Raw genomic sequence first — 15,710 nt, 5'->3', positions numbered from 1 at the left:
AAATGACAGCCATATCTGGCCTTGAGTATAGGCCAGGTAACTTGCAACATCTCTTCCCACTTTATACGAAAAGAGTGTTTCCTTCTCTGACAGCCTGTAGAGAACAAACTGCCATAAGAAATGTACTAATGTCAACACTGTGCAACGTAAGACAGGCCCCACACCTAATACTTGGAGCAGATCTGGCCTACTGCGTCAGTTAGATATATTCTTCTCCTTGCTCTTATTATCCAAAATTGCTCTTATCAGAATTTATTTAGGATGTAGTTATGTGATATGACCGAGCCAATCCACTGGCTCGCTTACTACTAAAATAAGGGAAGTCCAAAGCCAGCTCTCCAGTTCTGGCCAAGCACTTCTGCTCCCTCCTTCATTCAGCTCTTGTACCAGTCCCACAGCAAGACAATTTAACTCCGTAATCCAGCTGCAGACTGGCCCAGCAGGGAGTTTTCTTCTGAGTTCACAAATTGGGTTACTGGCTGCTCAGGCAGGCAAGCAGCAGACCTGGCATGGGGCACCGAACCACGTGGTCACGGAGGGTGCTAGGAAAGCAGGGCATGGAGGAACAAGCCTCTCCTCCTCAGCAAACTGGCAGTGAACCAGGACATTGATTCATCTGTATCATCTATCCACACCCTCCTTGATTTGAATGGGAATTGAAGATATTCCTGAATTCACAGCAGTTAACAAACCACATGAATGCCAAACCTTAGTTACCTCTAGGATGGATAAACCATATCCTGAGAGGCAATATCCAGCACCGAAGGAAGATGAGCTACAGCTTTGGTTACACACATTTTAGGTGGCACAGGGTTTTGTTTCTTTGTTATCATTTCCATTCTTTGGTTTTGTCATTTGTGCACATATCCAGTGGATTTCTACAACGCCTTGAAGCTGCTTCCTACATTTCCCATCACAACTGTAAATGGCTTACAGGTACAAATTGGCAGTTGTTCCAACGCTGAAGTACAGGCAGCGGAGCAACACAGCACTGCTCATGCTGGAGACAGCAAAAATTGTTATCTCGCTGTATGAAGGCATACAGTAGCTGAAGACTATTCAGCTTTTGACTACATAAAGCAGAAGGTGGTATTAAGCTCTTTGCATGCACTATTATTGTTAATGTCCAGCATATGACCTTACAAAAGAAAAACAATTTCTGGGTGGAAAGAACACACTGTGGCAGTCTACAGACTCTTCTAGCTTTACACCATTTTTAAGGAAAAAGTCATAGAGATCAGTAACTTTCTCCTCCAAATGTCATGTTGTTCAAGTCTGCAGTCTTTCTAGTCAGGATCTGCTTTAATTGTTAAAGAAATCAAAGCATTCCTCTGAAGACTGTATATATGTATTTGAAATATTGTTACAAAACATTAACATTGGTGTAATTTAGTTCAGAGTTACAGTGATCGCAGTAAGACAAAGAGTCTGTTAGAAGGGTAAGACTTCCAATTCAATTTGATCAGTTTAGACAAATATTAGGAAATCACACTGCTTTTATTTTGCCTCAAAGCTTGCTGCTTCATTACAGCCACACACTTTAATGAGAACATGAAGAGTATAGTGAATTATATACAGGATTTAACTTTCTAATTTCACCAACTTGGTATGGGTCAAGATTACGACTGCATAAAAACAGATAGTGCAAAGTGCTACATCATTTGTAACTGAGAGATCTTTAAAGAGTAGCATTGTTTTCCTTTTTATAGCTTCATTATTCCAGATTTAAAGCAGGGAAGTAAATGGTAAATTAAAACAAATTCAGTTTCCATCTGTATTATCATCAATTCAACAAAAGCACAAGCATAAACTCTAGCAGCTGCACTTACACCTGCCAAAGTTTTGAGTGTTTATTAGAAAGCTATGAAGTGTTTCAGCTTTCAGGAATCCATGCTGAGGGAGACATATCTAGGGCAGACTTTTCAAAAGCACTCATTAAATTTTTGAACAGAAAACTGAGCTAAAATGTGGGAAATTCCAAATTCTAATCAGTTTTGAGAAAGGGGAGACAGATTTAAAGTTGGTCCAGAGGTCACTTAAACTGAAAAAATAAAGTCATTGCAGAAACAGACCTAGCTAAACACAGGTGAAATTCCTCCTGTAGGCGTATTTCTACGAATAGAAATACGCTTTTATCAGACTAATAAGATTTGATCAGAACACTTTGCCTTTGAAAACACACTTGGAGGAACGTGTTAGGAAAGATTATTTTTCACCTGCCTATAGACCACCAGAGCATACTTTCAAAACTTCAGTGATGCAGGGAGCAGGTATGCAAGCCTCGGACTCACACTGCAGAGTTTTAAATGAATCAAATTGCTAAGAGTGATTCACCTGACAGGAGGCCTAAACGACAGTTATTTATGTGAAAACTTTATATGCGAAGGGAGTATTTGTAAAAACTCAACTTGAGCATAGCAACACCACCAGTTACAAATATTTGGCAGAGTTATAAACACTTTATTAGTTTTAGCATAATACTCCTCTTACACAGAAATCAGATAAATAGTTACAAAATACCATATACAAGTTCGAAACAGATGTTATTCAAAGGCTTGTAACACGGGCAAGATATTTTAAATTCTGGTGTAGACTATAACCTTCCTGAAGACTGTATTAAGTGAAATAATCCAGTAGTCTTTTCTAGGGATCTTTCTTTAGTTTAAGTGAAACCTCTAGGCTCAGAAGGCTTATGCCTACACGTTCCAATTTCTGGCCAGTCTAGGTGTCTGCAGCAATCACTTAGGAATTTATTCCAAGTTCCAGATTTCTGAGTACCTTTTTTTATTTCTGTACAGAAGTGTTGATAACTGTACCTGGTACTCTCTCCACCATTCTCCAGCTTGCAACTGTTCTCCATGTACCGCAGAACTAATTTGGATACCAGAAACCCTACCGTTACTTTTAAGTGTCATTGAACACCAGCCTACTTTACATCTTTATGTAGAGCCTGTTAACACTACTATTTTTGCTTTTTCATTGGAACTTCTATTGTCATAAAATCCTCAGCTAGTGTGACTTCTTGACCATCTAACACTGACTCTGCCTGTCTCTTCAGTTCTGTTATGTCAGTATCTCCTTCACCTATCTGAGCAGTTGGTTTATACCGTTGACTGAAGTGAGTCAAAACCAGTTTCTTAACTTTACACAATTTTGCAAAATCAGATGCCATTTTTGGAGTGCTATGACCATGCTCTCTGGCCTTCTCCTCTTGGGTATCATCCAGTGTGGCTTCATGAATCAATATATCTGCTTCACTGCAAAGTTTCATGGCTGCATCTCCAACCACCCCTGAACAGTCCCCTAAAATGCAAATTTTTCTTCCAGGAATAGGGTCTTCTAAGACTTCTGAAGGAGAAATAGCCATTCCATTTTCTAGAACAACTGTAATACCGTTCTTCAGTTTTCCATATAGAGGACCTGGCTGAACTCCTGGTAAATAAAAGCAAAATAGTCAGTAAATGCTATGATCATTGTTGGGTTTCAAAGGTCTTTTAAGAAGAGAAGCACTACATGTAGAGCCGTCTCACTGAAAAAGTACAATCTCAATATGTAAGTGGCAATTGACATTTCACATACTTCATACAAATAAAAAGCTTGTAACTGTAACAGAAGGTGCTTTTGAAAAAAGCTACTTTCTTCATATTAGAGTCAATAAAGTCATGCAAATACACTGCCATATCTTTCTCTGAAAGCCTTGTTATGCTTTTAAAACCTTAACTTCTGAACTTGTTTGCACTTCTCAGTATAAGAGTAGTCTGCGATACTAATTGGCAGTAGCGGGACACACCGATTCAAACTGCTGCACTGGTATAACATATTAAAATGTTTTTACTAGGAAATGGAATTAAAATGAATTACGGAGAGATATACACAGCTCTACTTTGCTGGAATACCTAGAAAGTCAGTCATAAAAGGTTTCTGCTGCTAGCGAACCCAATGTCGTTACAATTGCTGAAAACTGGAGTCAGCACTCAGCTTGAACACAGGCATTTAGACATCTGCTGCCTACTGATGACTTCTCAGCACCTGAAGCTGCAATAGGAACACAACTGCTATCAGAACATGCCCCTTCGGTCTAACAAAGGCATCTAACAGTTCCTATAAGTGGAAGAAAGGCAGCAAGAATCAGTAATACCATAAAGGCATTCAGGAGTAAGTTCCACAAAATACTGATCTCCAAAGCATTAAATAATTTTAAAGAGGAAAAAATAAGTCAAAGTAGTTACCAATTTCTTTTAGTTTTTGTACATTGAGTTTACCCGTCCGTGGCTTCTCTTCCACTACAAAGCCAAATGAAGGAATGCGGTGGAAGAGACGGAACGCTTTCACAACAAACTGCTCATCATCAACCAGCAAGTAAGAGTTTTCTACAGGATCCAGGTGGAGTATTCTCCCTTGTGCTTCCTCTGAAGGTACTTCGTCTCTGTCCAGACAAGAAAGGTCTTTAAACTCTTCTGCAGGGCACTGCTCCCGTGTCGGGACAAGTTCATGAACAACGTAAGGAAACAGAAGCTGCGAGTGGGAGAGCTCCATAGTCCTCCATATAAAGTTTCGTAGTCCTAATGGTCCATAAATATCAACGGGTGGTTTGTTTGAGTCAGGGCTACTTTGAAGGCTCAGTGTACACAGCAGGCCAGGAAGTCCAAAAAAATGGTCACCATGAAGATGAGTTATGAAAATCTTTGTAATTCTACCTATTGATTAGAACATTAGGAAAAAAAAGAGGAAAATAAGCGAACAACATGACAACTCAGAAATTAATCACTTTTTCACAAAAAGGAGAGAAAAAAATAAAAGGAGGGAGAGAAATTAAAATAAAACCCATGTTTAAGAACTAAATCCCAAACCACTAAGTATTTTTTTTTCCACTATAGTGATAACTTTCCACACAAGGTTTATTTTGACTTACAAATGATTTGTCAAGAAAGACTGCTGAGACATAAGTTTTATCTAATTCTAAGCAAAATATGCTAAGAGCATGGAACTGGATCAACTGGTGACATCTACAGCATTAAAATGCAAAGCAGTTCTGGAAAGTGGTTGCACTTTGATACATTACACGGAAACTGTGGACTAATGAGAAACATAAGGTGGAATTTGTGTTATTTCTAGTTTTGAATTTAAGACATGAAATGATCGTAATTTCAAAAAAAAAAATTATGATTCAAAGTTCTTTAAAGAGCCAGAACCCCACAGTTCCTACTTAATTCGTTTCGAATACATGAAAAATTTCACTTAAAGATTTGGGCTTTGTTTCCAGTCTGAGTTTGTCTCACTCCAACTTCCAGGCACTGGACCTGGTCCTTGCTAGATTAAAAAAGTCCAGAATTTTCTCTTACTAAAGATACATTTACATTAATCAAGCTGCACCAGGCTCTTCAGTTAACTAATGGAGTTCCTTCTTCCTTGTTACATGGCATTTTCTCCAGCCACTGAGTCTTTTGGTGGCCTTTTCTGCCTTCCTTTCCACAGAAGTCATACTAACAAAAACGACATGAAAATGAGATACACTATTCCAGTTACCAGCCTCATATTGAGCTAGCCAGCTTATATGTACCTAGATCACTTCAGGTGCTCCTTTCTACAAGGCGGGGACCTGTTAAGACTTGCAACTTCTTTAGTGCTGCAACTTGTGAACTGAAAGATGTCAGGGAACCAAAGTATTCTTAATCAACCATTACAAGCAAGCAACTTTTGTGTGAAAGTTAACGATCTCTTTAACTTTAGAAGATTTAGTTAAAACTAGTACTTCAGTTTATTCACTTTGACATTAAATCCCATGGTAGCTTCAGATTTTGGGGGAGCAGGAGGCTGTTTCTGTATTTATAATTGATATATAATTGATATATAATTAATTCCATCTTTAAAACTCATGTGTGAAAGTCAGAAGTCTGCTCTGGCTGCTGGAGACTGCAAAAGCACAACGACTGAAAGTAAGTGAGGTTCCTACATTATTTGCTAAAATGAAAAAGCTAAGAGGAATACACACAATTTTATTCAAAAACAAAAGCAAAATATCTACGGACAGTAAGATTCATAGCACGTATTGACTGGAGCTGTCTTCAGACAAACACAGAACCGTGCAAGTTTAGGTCTGTGCTGCATGTTTGAAATCACAAGGCCTAAAAAAATGAATTCAGGAGAGTTTGGTTCACCACAGCAACTTTCAACAACACTCACCCGCTTTTAGGTGGCTTTTCATGAACTGTGTCTGCGTTCCCTCCCCGCAGTCGAAGAGCCAGCACTCCCCTTCTCTGCGAAGCACCAATGCCGACGCTCCTCGTGTTGGAGAGGGGTACGCTGAGCCCGTCCCAAGGAAAGTTATATCCATGGACATCTTAAATAGGTCAGCTTGCCACCTGAAATAGAGGTTTTAAGTCACTGAACCTGCTTATTTCTCATGGGAAAGAAACAAACATCTTTGCTTTAAGTGCAGGTATCCTACTTACTTTAGTGTGAGCATCAAATTCCCCATCCCTTAAAAAAAAAGACATTTCCCTGGAGCTAGACTTGGGGACAACACAATGTTTACAAACAGCAGATTTCCTTTTCATGTCAAGGGAACTTTGCAAACTTACACACTAAATGTTAGATGTGACTTTTGTTCATTACCTGGATATTAAAAAAAAAAAAAAAAAACTAACCAGCTGGAAATACTCTAATCTGATCTTTAAAATTGCTGCTATTTCTTTCTTCTCCACTTCTTTTAACCTTAAATTTTCCTGTTGTCTGGTTGCAGGAGTGCTCCTTAAACAATTTTTCCTTCCCCAAAGGCAGGCACTTTCCTCTTAAAAGCCTTTCCAGGATGACTAATATCAAACAGCCCATGCCGACAGTTAAAAGCCATTAGTGGACTGCAGCGGGAGGCAGTCCAACACAGCGGAGGGGAAAAGATTCACTTCCCTCCAAAGAGCTTAAGAGACCGCAAAAGGCAACAGCACGCAGATTTACTTCGCATTGGGAAAGACGTCTTGGAGAACAAATGATGTTTTACTCATCAGTGTAAAGCGAAAAATTAAACACTACAAAATCTTTCCGTAGCCTAAAGGCTGTGCAATACATCAAGTGACACCTATTGTCATGGAAGGATCTGTATAAATCGCTGTCATACCTGCACTGTTTATTTATTCACTGTACTGTTTGCATAAAGAACCTAACTCATGTGCACAAGCTGGACAAGCCTCCGAGTGCTTTGCTAGAAGCTCAACAAGCTCACGATTGATTTTTAGCTTGTCTTGCCTTACGAGAGATATCTGCATTTCCTTCAGCATTAGTCTTCCGGGACTGAGCTTCTGCCTCGTTTCCAGGTGCATCTCCGCATCCTTTCAAACTGCAGGTGCTGCCACAGTCCAGCTACTGCAACAGTCTCAAATGCCTCCCGAGGACAAGAGCTACCGCGTGTTCAGGTTCAGCTATTTCGACAGCTGTTGCCACAACCTCCTGCAGCAGAACAGCCCCCTTCCCGTTACATGGACGGGCATCTCTGGAGCACGGTAGGCTCCAATATGGCAGATGAGAAACATCCATCACATCCCAAAAGGCAGGAATATACATTTTGCTTCCTTACAGAAGGGTGTTACTCTCCGTATAGACGCAGACTACTGTCTTCTAAGTGGAACAGGAGAAGGAACTGGGTTGGGACCCTACAGCCTGAATTTATGCTTTCCCCCACAGCAGGAGAACATCAGTTACAGGTTAATACTCCAGGAACGGCAGCAACACACAGCCCAGGCATCCAGATACGCAGGCTCCAGGTTTAACCGCTCGTAGAAGATTTCATAACCATTTTGGTTATAGGGATTCAGAGCCCACGCCTGGTGCTTGGATCGTCTGCTGCCTTAGCTTCTCCCTGTCCAAAACAGCCCGCGCAGGACGAGCGGCGTCCTCCAGCGCTGCCAAAGCGAAAGGCAGTGAAACACCGTGACGAGGACAACTCAGGTTCTCCTGGAGCAAACTGCAGGTGGGACAAGCTTGAACGAGAAAACCGGTGAGGGAGCTAAGGAGACCGGCCCAGGCTTCCCTCCCGCGCTGCGGGGGATGCTCAGCGCGCCGAAACCCACAGCCGGCAGGAAAACTGCCAGCCCCACGGCTCGTTTTGCCCCTTTTCTTGCTGTCCTGCACCCGCTACCCCCCTGCACTGCCGGGAGAAGCGGCCGCTTTTAAGGAGGCCGCAGTGGGTGGTGGCACCAGGCAGCACCTGCCTCCCGTGCTGCTTCCATCCACCCTGAGCAGCCTCTCCCCCGGCTCCCCTCAGGGTCACCCGGCTCCTCCTGGCTCCCCCCCGGCCTCCCCTGGCTCCCCCCGGCCTCCCCCGGGGGCTCGGGCCTACCTCGCCCGGCAGCAGCTGGAGGCGGAGCCGGCGCTGGGCCCCGCCCTCCCCGGCGGCTTTGGCATCTGCTGCCTCTGCCCTTCCTCCTCTGCGATCGCTGCTTTGGGTTTTTTTTTTTGTTTGTTTGTTTTTGGCCTTTTTTTTTTTGGAAACACGCCGAATCAGCGAGCCCAGCAGAGGCCGGTGGCTCCCTGCGTGGCACCGTGGTTCAGCAGCCGCGGCTCATCCCGCCGCGCCTCTGAAAGCAGGGGACCCAGCTCCGCTCTTATTCACCTATTGCTTTTTCTTTTTTAACGCAGGGTTGATCCTCTCGCCGGCCGTTCCCTGGGGATGACGCGAACCGCAGGGGCGAGCTGTTGCCATCCGGAGGGAAAAGAGCTGCTTTCCCACATCAGCTCCTTGCAGTAACCCTGCCGTGGCTTGTTCTTGGTGAAAAATGGGTAACTCATTGCATCTGCTGTGAGGGAAGGTGAACACAGTGGTGCTAGCACAGGATTGCAGACACCTGCATATCTACACCCAGCTTTACACCACAGTGAGGACGTCGCACCACGTCCTTCGCCGTAAGGACAGCAAAGCCCGGAGCGCTCTACTGCGCCGGGCGCTGCTGCGACCTCCCTCCGTGCAGATGCCCAACAGCAGCCAAGCGGCTGTCCTGATTCCCGCAGACGCTCCGTGGTCTGCGGCACCTCTGGTTTCTGTGCCTCAGTCAGAACTGGAGCATTTCCAAAATGCCGGACCCTCAACTCGTGTATCTGCTCGGCTGAGTTTGTGTCCCTTTCAAACAGGACTTACTGGAAGCCAAATACACGTGATTTCTGTCAGTGAGAGAGCATGCACTGAACTTAGGGCCTGTTAAAACTTCTCTTTTGAAAGAGCCCCAGTTACATATGACAATGCTGGAAAGCCAGCTGCAATCCTGGGTACGCGCAGCGGTGGTATTTGTTACACACTCCCCTAGTGAATGTAAACAGATCGACTGTGCTTTTTGTATGAATGAAAACTTCCACACTGTAAGTGATATGTGCAAAGAGCACAAATAAATGAGAAAACCCACCTAAACCCTGATAATTCACAGCAAATTTTACTAATGGAGTCCTTTTCCCATCTTGATGTTGCAGGATTATGCAGAGACGATGACACGAGACATGCCTTGTCATCAAAACATCTATTTCATCAGGTGTGAACTCTATTAATCGAGAAACTAGTGGCCTTGTGGGTAGAGCATCCCGGCATCTGGGACTGCAGCATGCCAGGTGGTGATGGACAAGCTCCTTCCCCTGTAAGGCTCAGTTTCTCTATCTGGTAAAACACAGAAAACAGTACACAAGTCTCTTTTAAGGAGGCCTGTTAATGTAAAGTATTGCAAAACACTAGATGTATTATTCTAAAAAAACTGTTCTGAGATTAAAATTTTAATTTTTAGTTGAAAATCTAAGTACCCATTTTGTTTGTTGATCACTCACAAGGGACAGAAATGTCTTTAAGTAGACTGAGGGAAAAAAAAGCAAAAATGTGGCTATTGTAGGTAATTTCATACCAATTTTGGATACACCAAGCATTACTGTTTTAGAATAAATAACAATCAAATGTCATTTAGGCAAAAAGAATGCATTTTACTAAGAAAATAGAAGACCAGAACACACATTTCAACAGTTACAATATTATAAAGGAGAAAAAAAATTGGTTCACATTTAAATACAATTTTAGTTTCAGCTGAGCAATGACCCTCCTAGATTAAGTCAACCCAAGACAGATTAGACTGGAATTGTTCTCACAAGCGTTGCGACACAGAGTTATGTTTACTTGTGTAAGACAGATGCGCTTAAGAGAGAAATGATTTTGCCATTTTATTTCCTGAAAAACTGACAAACTTGCTCTGTTTGCGTAGTCTGAAAAGTATTTTTATTTCCATTTTTATTAGAAAGGAGCTATTTAAAGGACGGGTCAAAGCCTGAGGAACTTGGAGGGTTACGTTCAGTCCAGTCCAGTGCCCATTTTGTGCGCGTGGGATGTCTGTGCACACCATAGAGAGAGCTCTGAGTGCCGGCAAGTCGAACACCTGACCCAAGAGAGGTTTTAATGAGTCCTAGCCCTGGTCTGCTACACCACAAGATACCAAATTCCCCACATGCGATCTAGCTGTTAGCACTCATCCCTCTGGAGCAGGCACGAGCCAGCTGTGCCACCACTGACTGCTGCACTTCGGGGAGCGATGACGGGAAGCAGAGGCCTGAAGTGTGCTGAGTTTTCTTCGTGTTTCACTGAGAACATCTGCAGGCTGGTACCACGGTAACATAATATTTCAAGAGTAGGTAGGTAGGTCAAGGTAGGTACATACAGAATTAGATGTCCCTTCACCAGAGGCAACTGAATTGCGTTAATCAAATTCAGCTGCCAAATGGGGCTAATTAGAGCTCTGCTCTAGATTTTCTCCTTGCTCCAGTATTCAACGTAATATACCAGTCCTTGCGTGTTAGGTACATTTGTTACAAAACAGGATAATGGTACACTTTGTTACAGTGAGCATCAACTTTAAAACAAAGTCCTAAAATGACAGTGGTTTTCTTCCTGAATTCAAGAATAGCATTTATAGCCAAGGCAGAAATGAAGCCCAAACTGTTTTGTTCTTCCTGTCCCTACCTGAAAGTTGGTAGATTACTTCATCTAAATCTCAGAGGTACTAACATCTGCACCTTTAACATCGAGGAGGGCTGGAACAAGCCCCAGATGAAAGATGACAACTTGAATTTTAATTAAATCCAGAGTCAGCTGAACTAACATTCATAGTTGTAGCTGTACAGCAGTACTAATCCCAATTCTCCTACAGGAGTATTCACTAAACAGGGTTGCTAATGAAACAGCACAAGGTATTTTGTCTCTCTCCCTTACTTACAGTTTCTACCACAACGGCGTGACATAGGATTACTTCACCCCCTCCTGCACAACAGCATGCTGGAAAAAACAGTACAGAGAACACACACACCTACTGCAGGCAAACCTGTTGAACGCTGGTCTGCATGTAAAGCATCACTTCGTTTTAAGCTTGGAAAACAAACACAACATCATGAAACATCACCATTAACAAACATATCCAAGAAGAACTTACGTGGCAAGTCACACTTTGGGTTTTAAATATATCAGACACTACATTTTTAATAGTCTTCCTCTACGTGTCAGCTGTTGGCACACTGGCAAACGCTTCAGGAATACGCAAACCTCTAACATCTTTGAATGAGAGTACACATATTTCATAAAGTGAGGCTACACTCTCTTAGCTATTTTTCTTTTTAAAGACTTCCCACTTCTCCTCACCTAGATGTTTCTGTACGTTGCGCTGCTGAAAGACCCAGCCCTGCTCCTGTTGATTTTAAGGGAGCAAGTCTTGGACCAGTCCTGAAAAAGACTAAGCATCCTCAGCTCTATTGACTTCAATGGGAGTTTTTGATGCTTAGTATTTTTCTCTGAAGTGTTCTGTACCTCCAGGATAGTATCCTAACAGAAGAGACGTGAAAGACATTTCTACACCATTCAGAGGGCAAAAGTCACTAGGGCTGTGTGAAGAGCTACACCACTAGTCATCGTTTAGGCAAAAATTTTCAAAAAACAATATAAGCTTAACTTATACTATGTAGTATTACAAAAATGCATCCTGGTGAAAGATTTTTGTCTTTGCATGCTGCGTAAGAGAATTTTCTGTACTGATACAGATTAATAAATGCTTTTGATAAAGCCTGCAAAGAAAAAAAAAAACCACATTAAGTAGACTATCAAAAGGGATACTGTGGTTCCTTCCTAAGTGGCAAGATGAGCAGTTAATTAATTAGTTAACTGTCAACTGACAGTTAGCTAATTGACTCAAAGATTAATTAGATTTGAAGAGTTCATCAAATCTGAAGATGAATCTATATACTTAAAAATATTCTGAAAAAGATGGAAGAGTGAAACACACTTAGAAGTTTGTGATTTGACATATTACCTGTTGCAAATGGAAGACAATAGCTGTAAGCTGAAGGCAAAATCCTACAGTGTCTCTGTTTCAAGCTACAGATGACCAGCAGAGCCTGACTACATGATGGACACAGATGTGCGGGCAGATGAAGCCTAGCTGGGACCTCTTAGCTGATATAACTGGGACAGGTTAGGGAGAGACACTCAGGACTGTGCTACTCCAGACCTTGAGAACATCTACGGCCACATGAGGGGATGACCAGAGGTAACCAGAGCCTCACGGTCAGTCAAAGATGGGAGTAAAAACATGACTAAGTTTTTCCTCACCTGTGCAGTGGGATTTACATAAAAATTATCTAGTAACGTTTATAGCTAGGAAAATCCCGCTATCAGCCAGGTCTGAGCAATGCCTCTTGGCCTCTGCGTAGAGGGGACAGCAGGCAGCCCACATCAGGAGGAGAAAGAACTGCATTTCACAAAATAGGCATCTTCCCTGTCCTTGACACAAGCCACTGCCAATTGTCTGTTTGGCAGCTTCCTCTGGGAAACCAAAGACCCTGTTGCGAGCAGGAAATACTGTTTTCCCAAATGCCAGATGTTCTGAAACCCTGAGTACAGTCAGTGCCCGTTCGCTCTAAGTGATGGCTGCACTCACTGCCTGAAAAAAAAAAATCAGTCTGAATAGATGGATGTAGATCTTTCTTTTGTAAAACAGAGTTATATTTACTGGCCGATTGCCCTGCCTCTGGTCACTCTCAGCCAGGGCACAAGATCAGTGCATGGGATCTCTCTGTTACTCTTCTACGTAATTAATATTTTGTCAGAAGTGAGGAGGTGTGCGTTGCTGATATGCTTTAACACAACGATGCAGAACCTCACTGACACACTACAACAGGCTTTCAGTCCATGCTTCAGCAAGAGCTGAATTTTCAGAAGGTAAAAATAATTTGTAGACTAAACAAATAATTTTTCAGTAAGATCACATTTAAATACAATAAAAACTAAGCATAGCAAAAATAGATGAAAAAGCATTTTTTGTAAAAACATTGTGTGTGTGTTGGTCTTTCTTTGTATATATACTTACATATATAAGTTGCAAACCACATAAATCACACCACAACTTGGCAATGTAGCATCTAGAGCCCCACCAGACAGCTTTTCACCAGTTTGAATATGTTGTTTTTTCCCCATGTCACTGCTTTCTGTGTTTATATAATCAGTCTTCTTTCCTTGCTTAGGTGAAGTCTTCCAAAAGTTTACTGTCCTTTTTCCCCTACTAAGTCTTTATATTAAAATCAGGGACTAGGCAATAAGCATGAGACCAGCTCTTTTTAAGGGGGTGCAGAGTCTGTATTTCTGTTTTATTTTGGCCCTATTTTACATACTTATGAAGAGACTGCATTTTCCAGTATGAGGCCATGAGACAGGCTTGCGATGGATAAATTCTGAGCAAGATTTACTTCATCTCTTTGGTTTCTGCCTTCAAGTTTGCCAGTACACCCTTTTTTAAATGTTTTTTTTTTTTTGGCCAGTACAACTTTTTAACATGTATTTATTTATTCTTTTGTCAGGTTTTTGTCTTACACAGCAAACTACGAGAGGGTACATCATCTTCACTTCCATTCCTGACATACCATGGCTTTTCATAGAGACTAGATTTAGAGAAGTCATCGACCGTAACCATGAAAGTTTGTTGTTGCATGCTAATGTAAAATAATGAAGGGCATTGAAAGCAGATGTGAACAAAATGAAAAGCAATGCACATTGTGTTATCTGTATCACATGTGCAGTACTATCACTGCGAGGAAATGGAGCCAAAATTAAACTAGCAATTTTTATTTTCATACAAAATACCGGAGAATTTAAACCTGTATAGGGAGAGGGGAGGATCAAGTGATCAAATTACCACTTCTAAGCATTAGATCTTTCAAGCATTAGATCTTGTGTTCAAACTACAAGTACGCTGAACTGAGATCACAAGAAACATTCAGTCAAACTTCTGTAAATGTGCGTGTCAACAGCTGCCTGTAGCACCTTCTGGTTTAGTTTCATCAGCTTGCGGGGGAAGAGTCTTTTGTTCAAAGTGCCAACTAAGTTCATTTAGGAGCCCCTCAAGTCGGTGGCATCATAAAAACATTAAAAACAAGTCCTTTTGTGAAAGCAAAGTTATGCAAACTAAAGGGAGAAAACGATCTTGCTGATTTACTTGGAAGAAACAGAGCCTTAAAAATAAACAAATGAAACAAAAGTCCTTTGGCACATCACCTTGGAGTCTACCACAGTTCTCCCTCTAAAAGATTTCTGTAGATTACTTCAGATTCTGCCTTTCTATGATATAATTTCTGACACAACAGCGTAGCTTGGTTTTTTAAAGTCATTAAGTGATTAATACTATTTTCAGACTTTCCAAGGATGTATTTCAACTAGTTCATATTTTTCCTGATAGAAGATTTCACACAGTGATGAAAATTCAGAATACAAATATTGCTGCAGATTCCACATGTGCACACCCCACTGCTCCTCAAAGCACATCAAAAAAAACAGGGCAGCCAACGAAGCAAGGAGATCTGGACATGTGCATCTTTAATCATCAGACAAAACAGCCCATTAGACTGCCGGATTTGTCTTTAGCTGTCCTGATCTTTTCTTGACAAATTCTCTTATGGTGTCACAAATAATGCAGTGTGACAACAGCAGGAGAATTAGATAGAAGGCTGATTATTAAAAGCAGAAATAAATGATTCTGGAAATCAGCAGTGAGGAGAGAGCTATAATTCATTATAATATGCATGCAGCTAAAACATCATTATTGGAATTCTTTAGTGTGGTGAGGGCTCTAAGCTAGAAATGCAACATCATTATTCAAATTAATTTTGGAGAGCTCTATCAGTTATGTGACGGATGCTATCACCCATATGGTTCATCAGATACTTGGGAAGATGGGGAGAAATCTATGTCAAATCAAAAACAAGGCAGAGGGAAAAAGACAACAAAATGAGAGAAAATAAATTACAAGTCTCAAAAGTCATGATTTAAATTGGTCTGAAAAAGGGATCCCTGCAGAGTAGAATATGCTGCCTGAGGAGTGTATCTTCTGGCACATCACTGTACCTTGGACTCAGGCCAGTCATACACATCTGGCATGAAGGAGTCATATTCGTAGGTCCAAACTCTTGATCGAATGTAACGGCTCTTATCTGCAGGCTCAGGATAGTGGAAAGCCATGTTGTTTGCGTACAAAAATTCCATAACCTGAAAAGTTAAATCACCATGCAGTTTGTGCCTTTTACTACATTCACACAACATCTGCGCTTCCACTGGAAAATGTTTAGCACTCTACAGATTGAACACAGGCAAATATCGAAGTCTTTTTACAATTTCTGAATGCCTTATCGGGAATCTGGAAACTTCATTTCAAATATCAAAG

At 41.6% G+C, this 15,710-nt stretch overlaps 2 protein-coding genes across 4 annotated transcripts in view; both read right to left on the bottom strand.

Moving 5' to 3' along the window:
• Nucleotides 1-2,420: 2,420 nt before the first annotated feature.
• On the bottom strand, nucleotides 2,421-8,377 carry LOC135324999 (zinc phosphodiesterase ELAC protein 1-like). The gene is made up of 4 exons (XM_064502273.1): nucleotides 8,333-8,377; nucleotides 6,184-6,362; nucleotides 4,230-4,697; nucleotides 2,421-3,432 (listed from the first exon to the last, which is right to left on the bottom strand). Exons 2-4 carry the CDS (start codon nucleotides 6,338-6,340, stop codon nucleotides 2,963-2,965), a joined length of 1,095 nt encoding a protein of 364 aa, XP_064358343.1. The 5' UTR covers nucleotides 6,341-6,362; nucleotides 8,333-8,377; the 3' UTR covers nucleotides 2,421-2,962.
• Nucleotides 8,378-9,927: 1,550 nt separating this feature from the next.
• LOC135324998 (NAD-dependent malic enzyme, mitochondrial-like) overlaps nucleotides 9,928-15,710 on the bottom strand; it is a 35,525-nt gene continuing 29,742 nt past the window's right edge. For all 3 annotated transcript variants that reach the window (XM_064502270.1, XM_064502272.1, XM_064502271.1), the window contains one exon: nucleotides 9,928-15,535. In XM_064502270.1, the coding sequence (XP_064358340.1) occupies nucleotides 15,386-15,535 (150 nt within the window). In that variant the 3' untranslated portion in view covers nucleotides 9,928-15,385. The remainder of the gene's footprint in view (nucleotides 15,536-15,710) is intronic.

This window comes from Dromaius novaehollandiae, chromosome Z, assembly GCF_036370855.1.
Source record: "Dromaius novaehollandiae isolate bDroNov1 chromosome Z, bDroNov1.hap1, whole genome shotgun sequence".
NCBI lineage: Eukaryota > Metazoa > Chordata > Aves > Casuariiformes > Dromaiidae > Dromaius > Dromaius novaehollandiae.
Note: the sequence above shows the minus strand (reverse complement) of the source record. Positions and strands in the feature narration are given on the sequence as shown.